At 38.9% G+C, this 13,152-nt stretch overlaps 1 protein-coding gene across 1 annotated transcript in view; it reads right to left on the bottom strand.

Moving 5' to 3' along the window:
* The window catches only part of LOC139762511 (uncharacterized), an 854,543-nt gene that overhangs the window by 264,510 nt on the left and 576,881 nt on the right, over positions 1-13,152 (bottom strand). The window contains exon 18 of the mRNA XM_071687495.1: positions 9,046-9,227. Within this exon, the coding sequence (XP_071543596.1) occupies positions 9,046-9,227 (182 nt within the window). The remainder of the gene's footprint in view (positions 1-9,045; positions 9,228-13,152) is intronic.

The following is a 13,152-nucleotide window of genomic DNA, read 5'->3' as shown; positions in this document are numbered from 1 at the left end:
ACCTCCCAATTGATTTGACCCTCAACCCTACTGTACCTAATAACCTTGTTCTTATTCACATTTACTCTTAACTTTTTTCTTTCACACACTTTACCAAACTCAGTCACCAGCTTCTGCAGTTTCTCACATGAATCAGCCACCAGCGCTGTATCATCAGCGAACAACAACTGACTCACTTCCCAAGCTCTCTCATCCCCAACAGACTTCATACCTGCCCCTCTTTCCAAAACTCTTGCATTCACCTCCTTAACAACCCCATCCATAAACAAATTAAACAACCATGGAGACATCACACACCCCTGCCGCAAACCTACATTCACTGAGAACCAATCACTTTCCTCTCTTCCTACACGTACACATGCCTTACATCCTCGATAAAAACTTTTCACTGCTTCTAACAACTTGCCTCCCACACCATATATTCTTAATACCTTCCACAGAGCATCTCTATCAACTCTATCATATGCCTTCTCCAGATCCATAAATGCTACATACAAATCCATTTGCTTTTCTAAGTATTTCTCACATACATTCTTCAAAGCAAACACCTGATCCACACATCCTCTACCACTTCTGAAACCACACTGCTCTTCCCCAATCTGATGCTTTGTACATGCCTTCACCCTCTCAATCAATACCCTCCCATATAATTTACCAGGAATACTCAACAAACTTATACCTCTGTAATTTGAGCACTCATTCTTAACCCCTTTGCCTTTGTACAATGGCACTATGCACGCATTCCGGCAATCCTCAGGCACCTCACCATGAGTCATACATACATTAAATAACCTTACCAACCAGTCAATAATACAGTCACCCCCTTTTTTAATAAATTCCACTGCAATACCATCCAAACCTGCTGCCTTGCCGGCTTTCATCTTCCGCAAGGCTTTTACTACCTCTTCTCTGTTTACCAAATCATTTTCCCTAACCCTCTCACTTTGCACACCACCTCGACGAAAACACCCTATATCTGCCACTCTATCATCAAACACATTCAACAAACCTTCAAAATACTCACTCCATCTCCTTCTCACATCACCACTACTTGTTATCACCTCCCCATTTGCACCCTTCACTGAAGTTCCCATTTGCGCCCTTGTCTTACGCACTTTATTTACCTCCTTCCAGAGCATCTTTTTATTCTCCCTAAAATTTAATGATACTCTCTCACCCCAACTCTCATTTGCCCTCTTTTTCACCTCTTGCACCTTTCTCTTGAGCTCCTGTCTCTTTCTTTTATACATCTCAATGAGTCATACATACATCAAATAACCTTACCAACCAGTCAACAATAGTCACCCCCTTTTTTAAAAAATTCCACTGCAATGCCATTCAAACCCGCTGCCTTGCCGGCTTTCATCTTCCGCAAATCTTTTATTATCTCTTCTCTGTTTAACAAATCATTATCCCTAACCCTCTCACTTTGCACACCACCTCGACCAAAACACCCTATATCCGCTACTCTATCATCAAACACATTCAACAAACCTTCAAAATACTCACTCCATCTCCTTCTCACATCACCACTACTTGTTATCACCTCCCCATTAGCCCTCTACACTGAACTTCCCATTGATTCCCTTGTTACGCACTTTATTTACCTCCTTCCAAAACATCTTTTTATTCTCCCTAAAATTTAATGATACTCTCTCCCCCCAACTCACATTTGCCCTCTTTTTCACCTCTCACACCTTTCTCTTGACCTCCTGCCTCTTTCTTTTATATATCTCCCATTCATTTGCATTATTTCCCTTCAAAAATCGTCCAAATGCCTCTCTCTTCTCTTTCACTAAAATCTAACTTCTTCATCCCACCACTCACTACCCTTCCTAATCTGCCCATCTCCCACGCTTCTTATGCCACAAGCATCTTTTGCACAAGCCATCACTGCTTCCCTAAATTCATCCCATTCCTCCCCCACTGACCTTATGTCCTTTGTTCTCAACTTTTACCATTCTGTACTTATTCTCTCCAGGTACTTCCTCACACAAGTCTCCTTCCCAAGCTCATGTACTCTCACCACTCTCTTCATCCCAACATTCTCTCTTCTTTTCTGAAAACCTCTACAAAATTTCACTTTCTCCTCCACAAGATAATGATCAGACATCCCTCCAGTTGCACCTCTCAGCACATTAACATCCAAAAGTCTCTCTCTCGCACGCCTATCAATTAACACACGATCCAATAATGCTCTCTGGCCATCCATCCTACTTACATATGTATACTTATATATATCTCTCTTTTTGAACCAGGTATTCCCAATCACCAGTCCTTTTTCAGCACATAAATCTAGAACAAACGTATATATACATGCACATATATGTATATATCAAAATATAAATACAAAGACAAAAATATAAACAGACATATACATATATACACATGCACATATTCATACGAGCTTACCTTCACTTCATTCCCAGTGCCACACAGCCCCACAGGAAAGAGCAGCATTACCCACTGCCTCAGCAAGAGATCACTTGGAAAACAGACAAGAAAGGCCATATTCGTTCACACTCAGTCTCTAGCTGTCATGTGTAATGCACCGAAACCACAGCTCACCTATCCACATTCAGGTCCCACAGACCTTTCCCATGGTTTACCTCAGACATTTCACTTCTACTAGTTCAGTCCACGACAACACCTCGACTCCCATATACCACATCGTTCCAATTCACTCTATTCCTTGCATGCCTCTCACACTCTGGTATGTTCAGGCCCTGATCACTTAAAATCTTTATCACTCCATTCTTCCACCTTCAATTTGGTCTCCCGCTTATCCTTGTTCTGACACATACATCCTCTTTGTCAACCTTTCCTCACTCATTCTCTCCATGTGTCCAAACCATTTCAACACACCCTCTCCTGCTCTCTCAACCACACTCTTTCTATTAACACACATTTCCCTTATCCTTTCATTACTTATCTGATCAAACCACCTCACACCATAAATTGTCCTCAAACATTTCATTTTCAATGCATCCACCCTACTCCATACAACCCTATCTATACCCCATGCCTCGCAACCATCTAATATTGTTAGAACTACTATTCCTTCAAACATACCTATTTTTTCTCTCTGATATAATAGTCTCTCTTTCCACACATTCTTCAGTGCTCCCAGAACCTTTGTCCCCATCCCCACCCTGTGATTCACTTGGTTACATTTGCTGCTAAGTCCACTCCCAGGTATCTAAAATATTTTACTTCTTCCAATTTTTCTCTATTCAAATGTACATCCCAATTAACTTGTCCCTTAACCCTGCTGAACTTAATAACCTTGCTCTTATTCACAATTACTCTATCTTTCTCCTTTAACACAATTTTCCAAACTCATTCACCAACTTCTGCAGTTTCTCACTAAAATCAGCCACAAGTGCTGTATCATTGGCAAACAACAATTGACTCACTTACCAGGCCCTCTCAACCCCAACTGACTAAACACTCGCCTATCTCTCCAAAACTCTTGCATTAAACAGCCATGGAGACATTACACACCCCTGCAGCAGACCAACCCTTACTGGGAATCACTCTCCTCTCTTCCTACTCGTACACATGCCTTACATCCTTGGTAAAAACTTTTCACTGCTTCTAGAAGCTTACCTTCCATACCATATATTCTTAAGGCCTTCCACAAAACATCTCTATCAACCCCATCATATGCCTTCTCCATATCCATAAATGGTACATACAAATCCATCTGTTTTTCTAAGTATTTCTCATACATTCTTCAAAGCAAACACCTGATCCACACATCCTCTACCACTTCTGAAACCTAACTGCTCTTCCCCAATCTGATAATCTGTACTTTTATTTACCCTCTCAATCAATACAATCCCATACAATTTTCCAGCAATACTCAACAAACTCAAGCCTCTATAGTATGAACACACACCTTAAACCCTTTGCCTTTGTACAATGGCACTATACATGCATTCTGCCAATCCTCAGGCACTTGACCATGATCCACACATACAGTGAATATCCTTACCAACCAATCAATAACAAAGTCACCCCCTTTCTTAATGAGTTCAGCTGTAATACCATCCAAACCTGTCTCCTTGCTGGATTTCATCTTCCGCAAGGCTTTCACCACCTCTTCAATCTTTACCAAACCATTCTCCCAGACCCACTCACTTAGCACACCACCCCGACCAAAACACCCTACATCTGCCCCTCTATCATCAAACACAGTCACCAAACCTCTGAAATAATCACTGCATCTCCTTCTCACTTCATTACTACTTGCCCCTTCACTGATGTCCCCATTTGTTCTCTTGTCTTTTGCACGTTATTTACCTCCTTCCTAAACATATTTTTATTTTTCCTTAAGTAAAGATAAAACATGAAAAGATAAAGATATAAAGATAAAACATGAAAAAATAACACTAAAGCCAAAGGACAGGTAGTGAGGCACACACAATTGGGAGGGGACTATGTTCTTGTGTGTCTTGGTCTGGCTTGTGATGTCTCTCTTTTCTACAAAAGATGGTGAGCAGGGGATTGTGTAAGATGATCCTATTCTTGGCATCAGATAGTGGATTGCCTAATAGTTATTGATAAGAAATGATTAGCCCATCACCACCTTAATTACACATATTTTCCAATCCTGAGAATATCACATTTTTTAGGTTGTATAAAATATGTTTCTAACATTAGAATTTCAAATGTTTTTAGCTTTCTAATTTCAAAGATACTCATCTGAAAATGAAGAATAACTTTAGAAGTAAATTTCATCCACTTCTATCACTGATGATGTGTAGAAGTTTTGTAGATGTGCCAGCACAAAGTGTTATAGAGAGTGGGAGTAAGGCCTGAATGCTAAATGAGTTGCTACTATGCATGTGATCATTCATTTTACCTACACTGAAATATTAATTGCTCATTAACATTTTGGCAGGAGCATTAGGTAAAAGACATAGGTTGGAGCATCTGGCAGGAACATCAGGTGGAAGCAGGTAATAGGAACATTGGGTAGGAGCCTCTGAAAACACTGCATTAAAGTTGCCCTATGTCAATGGCCTGTTAAGGGTGGAGCATTAAATGTTAAGAAGTGGCAATGAAGTTCACCAGTTATGGAGACTTTCACCATGGATACCTCCTTCAGGAAGTTTCAAGAGGAAGCAGGCATCAAATATATAGAACAGGGGTTGGCAACAATTTTGCCTCTGGGGCCAGACTGCATATTAATGAGTAGACTGTGGTCCAGATAAATGCCATGAAAAAGCTTGAAATATGGGAATTATCCATTCAAATACATCGTTATATTTTGCCTCAAATCAATGAATAATGCATGTTAGAAAATCATATGTGCTTAACCAAATTGCCAATTAGTAAACAAAGAACTCACTTTAGTTGCAATTTTTTCAATCAAGGCAGCACCTTTTGATTTTATTAAAAAGACACAAAGAATCTTTAAAACATAAAAAAGTAGGGCATCATCCACTAAGTTAGGATACTTCCCACCTGGATGAATATATTTTCTACAGAAGTCGAGCACTGACACATCTTCAGAATGAAATTTTGTTCTCATTACATTGTCACACTGCATCTCAATCAATTCCATTTGAAAAATGTCTGATGTAATGTCCACTTCTACATCAAATGGAGTAGCAAACAGCTTGAACTTTGCACACAAAAATGATTGGATCTTATGCTTTACTTTTTTGAAAAGTGAGAAAATATGCACAATTTCACTTTTGAAGCTGGTATTCCCACAAATGCCTTCTTCCTTCAAACTACTCGCCATTTCCCGCATTAGCGAGGTAGCGTTAAGAACAGAGGACTGGGCCTTGAGGGAATACCCTCACCTGGCCCAATTCTCTGTTCCTTCTTTTGGAAAATTAAAAAAAAAAAATGCAGTTTTCTTTAAAATGTCTCACTATGACCATACATCTCATGTATCAGTTAATTCTTTTCCTTGAAGTTGTAAGTAAAAGTCATTCAAATAAGATGTAATGTCCACAAGAAATGCCAAGGTTGCAAGCCAATCAGGATCACGAAAACGTGAAGCATCCTCATTTTTGCTCTCCAGGAATATTGCCACTTCCTCATGCATTGCAAATACTCTTTCCAGCATTGACCCTCAGCAAAGCCAGTGTACATGGCAGAAATAAGCCAGGTTCCCATATTCTGCTTCTGTATCCAACAAAAACTGCTGAAACTGGTGATGATTCAATCTATGATAGGATCAGACTCACTGCCTTAAACAACAATAACATCATTTCATTTCAAAGACTTGGCACATAATCTCACTTGATGGATAATACAGTGCCTTTTTCTTTCCCCACCATTGCTGGTTCTCCATCAGTTGTGATGGCAATCAACTTCAACACACTGTTTCATTTCTGATATCATTTTCAACTAAGTTTTTTCAAAACATCCAATTTGGTCTCCCACTTCTCCTCATTCCCTCCACTAAGCTCCTTCAAAATTTTAAAATGTTGGTCATTCCTCAACTCTGTGATCTTAATATGCACAACTGAAAAAACTGCAATTCATTCCAGACATCCCTTCAACAACTTTCAACATCTGCTGATATTTCTTTAACTTGCTGTGTGATCATTCTTCCAGACAGGCTGATAGATGCAAAGAAAGATTTCTTTTCAAGACAAACAATATCCACCACAGCCAGTAAACATTCTATGACAAACTCTCCGTATGGAAAAGGCTTCATCTTTTCTGACGCGAGTATTTCCTTCATTTTCACCGGTTTTCTTAGCAAAAAAAGATGTTTGTTTTCCAAACTAGCTTTCACATGCTTGCTTGCCCATTAAACTTGTTAAAATTTCCACTATGACAGGTCTTGTAATGTTGCCTGATGTTTGCCACCTTCTTCAAAGCAACATTTTCTAGGCCAAGGAAACAAACTGGTTACCCAGTGTGCTTGATGAAGAAGTAATTTAGTGTCCAAGTGTCTTAGAAATTTCAACATTCAGCATCTACTTTCCTGGTTTTGCATTCATTGCCATTGGAATTTTTTCTTCAATTTTTATTTCTAAAAGCAAGTTATTCAACAAGTATCACAGCAATGTAATGTGTTTAGCAAAAAGGACCCTATCCAAAAGAAACTCCTTTTGCATGTAGCTTACAAGTTTTCCTGCACAGGCTGCAGTGCCTGTTGTGTTAATGAAACCTGCCGACATCCCAACACATGTTCAAGAGCATTTGTTGATGGATAGGAGCTTTCACGTTGTCAAACAGCTTCAGAGTTCAGAATTGTGTCAAAACACTTGTTTGAAGGATGTTTCTGCCCCATCTTCATATCAACATAAGATTAAAGAATCTAATCATATCAATAAAGAAAACTGGCATTTAAAAAAAACTTTTTTGTGTAAATTTAACCCTTTCATTCTGATGTGTAATGCTTTTCTTTCTTTTTGTCACCATTGTTTTCAAAGACTGTAAAACATCTTTATTTCAACATTTCTTTAGTTTGGAACTTTGTTATGTTCTTTACCACCATGTGATCCTTTAAATTCAGTTTATCTTCAGATTTGATTTATATTAAGGATGGCTGTTCTACAATCAAAACTGGGACAGGTGCAGGAGACAATTCGTAAGATTAAAAAGTCATTATTTTTGTCAAATACGTAACAAGTAAATATCTGGTTGATGTGATATCCTGTTGTTGCAAGAGGTCGAGAAGTTGCGTGACATAAGTGAGCTGTCACCCCAGCATGCCTTTTAACCACCCAATCTAAGGGAGCATCACTACACGGCAGACATAGAAAAGGGGTAATTAGTTCGAAATATTCCTTGCAAAGCACTTGCATATCCGCTGTATGAAACCATAAAAGAAGTAACAAAATACATACCTTACTAAATTGAATTATATTTTCTTCTTCAAGCACATATTTAGTGAGGATTTCTTGTTAACACACAGTGACACTATTTCTGTTTACAAATTCAAACAATCCCACCTGAAAACCTGTGCAAGCAAGAATATCTAATTTCTAATACATATGAATACAGTGGTCCACTTTCCTGTCATTTGTATATACATAGTGTTCCATCACTTTTGGTGTTTGGTTTGGAAAACGGAACCTGGGTCCAGTGTAACAAGATGCCATGCATGATGAGGAAATGATGAGGAAAAATTGTTCGTGGGCCAGATAAGCATAGAATCCCAATATTTGCTTGAGGGCAGATCAAAATCTCTCAGTGGGCCCACGGGCCATAGGTTGCCGACCACTGATATAGATGGACAAGACAGATTATCTTACGTTTCAATCTGTGTAATAAATCATTTCTTGTTATAATCAATGCAATTCAATGGTAATTTTTTCAAACAGTAAAATTACAAAAGTCTGTATAATTGAAAACTGTACAGTTAGGCTTAGTGTTGTCAGGCAAACATTAGCAAAGCTACCTCCAAGTGTACTAAAACACTTCCTGCTTCATCTCGGTCAACTTTCAATGTTGCACAAGTCAGTGTCCATAAAGTCACTCTCAACATGAACCCATTCAGGATTATCTTCTACTTGGTCCTATAAATCTAGTTAGGACAGCAAAATTTCCTCCCAAGAAAACTCATGGAATGTGCTGTCATTGGCACGGCTAAAGGGTGACTGACAGTGGGGAGATATTATCACACACTAACAACTCAGCAAACACCCAAGTGTGGTAAGAGGCCTTGTAACAGAGGTGGAACACTCATGCTGGTTTTTTACATCTAGAGCAGATGCTCCTCTCACATAAACTTATGTTTGAAGCAGTTAAGGAATTAAACTACTCACAAAGACAGCAAGGTTTTCTCATCCTCCTTGCTCAGTGTGACTCCTATTAAAAAGCAGCATTTGTGCTGTAACAAGCTAACTAGTAACTAGTAGGAAAGGGTTAAATGAGGCTGAAACAGAAGACTGATGAACCTTCAAAACTCCTATCAAACTCAGAAAAAACCTTTATAATATACCTCAATCAGTATCACTAAAATGTCTCTCACACATCTTTAAGCTGAATCACAATTCATTCAACTAAGGCAATTAAGGAACTGTTAAACTAACATCATGAAAATATTTGAAACTGGAAGATCCTTACCGTAGTTACATTTGAGGCAGTGTTAGCTTTCACTGTCTTATGAGTCAACGGTGGTTCAGAATTGATGAGGTACTTTACAATCTTTCCATTACGTTCTCTTAGAAGAGGAGGTTCCCAAGACAGCAGGACCCATTCCTGGCCCTTTTGGGTGACATTCAAGTTGACTGGAGGTCCACTGGGTTCTGAGAGAAAAAAATATACCACTTATTGATCTTACTTATATAAAGTAAATGCATTTCACACAAACACCAGAAGCAACCCTAATCTCAATCTCTTCCAGGGTCTGGCATAAGAAGACAATAATAAAAAGAAAATTATCTGTACACAATCTCAACCATCACTACTCATATCACATAATACATGCATAAACACTTACTAAAGAGAAAAACTTCTAAAACATGAACTACATTTTCTTTCCTTGGAAGAAAACAGGTTTATATGGTTTCTAGTTTCTGTTCAGGCAAGATCTCACCCATAGTTTACCTGAAGATTCTCAATAATAACAATCAACTGTGGATACACGTTCCTGCAAATGATCATTCACAAATTAATAATAACAAATATACAACATAATCATCGTAAAAGGTTGCATTACTGACATTCACCATCACCAAGTGATACAGTCTCACCTCAAACCTTTCATACATGTCAACCAGTTCAGAGATAACCAAGCATGTAACTCAGGCATACAAAATCTTCCTTAGTGTTACAAAAACATTCACAGTTCTTCAAAGCTGTGCTTATGAGTTTCACATATGTTGAGGTATGTGTGCCTAATAAAACAAAAGTAACCATAATGGGGATGGAAGTTGCTTGCTAAACCACCATCAATGAAAAAAAATCTTAGTACCTTAATCTCAAAAACATGAATCTACTGCAATACTCACAAAGAATTAACGTCAGCAGCTAGATATTATCTGAAGGCATTTTATTATAGCCAAAACTGTCCTGAACATATAATATTGAAAAAAAACCACAACCCTCTGCACAATTCTGCAGATATTCAAATTACCTATATACAAAACTGAACAAACTCCTAAGAGAACTTAGTGTAAATCCAAAGGTATATAGATACCAATCAACTTTAACCCTTTCAATGTGAAAACTGTGGATAAACAACTAAACATTTTTTGGGAGAAATCTTAGTGAAAACTTTAGGGAAATAAGAAACTGTGCTAGGAGGTGCAAAAAGAGAGAGGTGTATGCGAGTGGAAATGTAAAGGTGAGAGGTATGGAAGGAGAGTTAAATCAAAATGAAGAAGTGAAAGGAAGATGGAACGATGATCTTGAAGACCTATGAATGTGGGAGAAGGTATGGCAGCAGATGATACATGTGTGGGTATGGAGGATGAAAAGAAAAGGATGCAAGTGTAGGGGCCTATAGCCATAAGGGAGATAAAAAGAGTGATAATGAGGCTGAAGGTAGGGAAGGCACCTGGAGAGGAAGGGATCATGGCTAAATTGCTGAAGTATGGAGGAGAAAGTGGGATAGAGTGGATACATTTGATATGAAAATTTAGCATGGAAACAGAGAGTTGTGCCTGAGGATTGGGTGAAAGCTATTGTTGTTCCTTTATACAAAGAAAAAGGTGCTAAAGGTGTATGTAACAAATACACATTGAACCTCTTTAATCTGGCAACTTCAGGACCTGGCAATTACCGGACCACAGAAAATGCTGGAAAACAGAAAATGACCCCTAAGGGAACCCACTATGCAAATATATGCGCAACCCCTGGTCTTGGCAGCTCATTCCACATACGTATTGCTGCTCTATCAAAAGTAGAACATAAAACAGGAAATAATACAAACACACATACTTCCAGACATGGTCTTTATTTACACCAGATTACATCAGAAGTACCCCCTGATGGAGACTTCGCAATATCTTGGGCAAGGGTTTTTTGTGGCATATGATGCCAATAAGGGCAGATTCGTCAGCACTATGCACTCGTTCTGGGGCTAAGTTTTCTGCTGCCACTAACTGTGCATATCTATCCACAAACTTTGTCGTAGCTTAGTGACAAGTAGTTAATGTAATGAACAACCATGGGTTAGTAGTTGGCTTTGGTTGACTCTTGTCACTACTGCTGTTTTATTATCATCATCAAGGCAGCCAGCCTGTGCTGTGTCAGTCCCAGTCAGGTGATGGGCCCCATGTACAGTGAGTGTATGTGGTCTTACAGTTATCTTTAACACCTGAAGGTGTTATAAGATTTTTCATTTGGTGGATGTAGCTTACATTGACAACCTTAATGACTCTGGCAGTTGATAGGCCTAAAGCCCAAACAACCAACCAACCAGCCAGGCAGCTGGCTCATACACTCTCTCTCGCCCTGTACATATTGCTGCTGGTTGTGTAATACAGAACTGGTGTTTTTATTGATTCTTTTAATACGATCTTACACACCAAGCTTCCATGTCAGTGCTACATTTTTCACTGCACACACTATGTACTGAAATTCCATGTCTCCACTTTTAACTTGTGTAACCATCCTTGCAAATATTCACAGTCATAGTCTAGCTTTAGTTCTCTATGAAATACTTTGGCCTTCTCAATAAGCATCTCCCCAGAAATGCTTACACCTTCATTACCACATTATAAGTGCACTGTATACTTCTGTACTCCTGGCACCTTTCAAAGTTTTCCAAAACTTTAAACTTTTCTGGCTTTCATTTTCAGCAAAAAACTGAATATATGAAATCAACAGAACTGTTAATTAGCTCAGCTGCAGTGTAAATAGATTTTGGTGCCTTAGGGCTGCTAAGAGCACTGCCCTGGTGGCAGATCCACAAACTAATGGTGGTGGTTAGGGCTTTTAAGAGCGCCATCCTGGTGGCAGATCCACAAACTAATGGTGGCAGATTCAAAACATGCCGGACTATGGGAGTTACCGGACCATAGAATGGTCCGGTATTCCCCTATACAGGTTGTATCTCTCTAAAGAGATACAACCCGTATAGGGGAATAAATTTGTTAAGAATACCAGACAGTGTACACAAGAGTACTGATTGATAAGATGATGGAAGTAACTGAATGCTGAATAAGTGAGGATCAAGGGGGTTTTAGGAAAGGCAGGGGATGTTTGGATCAGAATTTTTTGGTGCGAATGACTTTGGAAAAGTATCTAGAGAAAGGTAAGAAGCTGTCACCACTTCGAGTACACTTTCTTTCCTCACACTATACAGTTTTGCAAAATCTATTCTTTCACTGTTTCCTTTCAAACACCATACTTTATTTTGACAAGCATTCGCCTTCAATCACTTATGCTTACATACATAATAAAACACACTTGTGCAACTCTTCTTCACTCTCAGAAAACAACAGTATCATCTGAAAACATGCTTGTCACTAACCACCATGTCTCACCACCACACTATTTCTGCAACCCCTTTCTCTAGTTTTGCTTTCATCTCTCTTATCACTCCATCCACACATTTGTTAAAAAAAACAGTGACATCAACTTTCCATCCAATCTTACACATGTATTAGCTCCTCTTTAGAAGGCTTTCACACCCTCCAGCAGTGGAAAAGGACTGGTGACTAAGAATATCTGGTTTAAAAAGAGGGACATGCATAAGTATATACATGGATGAGTTGGAAAGATGGTATGGGGACATTATTGGATTATGTACCAACTGACAGACATGCAAAGGTGAGACTCTTGAATGTGAATGTATTGAGAGGGGCAGTTGGTGGGATGGCTGGTCATTATTTGGTGGACATGAGGGGAGAATAAAATTATGTTCTGGAAGGAGAAAGCAAGAGAAAAACAAGAGAACAGATGGGAACATCAGTGAAGGGGACAATTGGCTAAGTGGTAAGAGAAAAAAAAATGGGGTGAATAGATGGCATGAAAATTTTGAAGGTGATGTTAAACATGTTTGATAATAGGTCTGCAGATGTGGGATGTTTTTGACAGGGAAATATGTGAAGTGAGAGAGTCATGGGAAGTGGTTTGGTGTAGAAAACATTGCATAAGATGAAGTGTGGCAAAGTAGCTGAAGCAGGTGAAATTGCAGTTAAATTCCCTGAGAAAGGAGATGATTGTGTTTATGACTGGTTAGTTAGAATTTTCACTGTATGTATGGCTCATGGTCAGATGCCT

The sequence above is a fragment of the Panulirus ornatus genome, chromosome 3 (assembly GCF_036320965.1).
Source record: "Panulirus ornatus isolate Po-2019 chromosome 3, ASM3632096v1, whole genome shotgun sequence".
Taxonomy (NCBI): Eukaryota; Metazoa; Arthropoda; class Malacostraca; order Decapoda; family Palinuridae; genus Panulirus; species Panulirus ornatus.
Note: the sequence above shows the minus strand (reverse complement) of the source record. Positions and strands in the feature narration are given on the sequence as shown.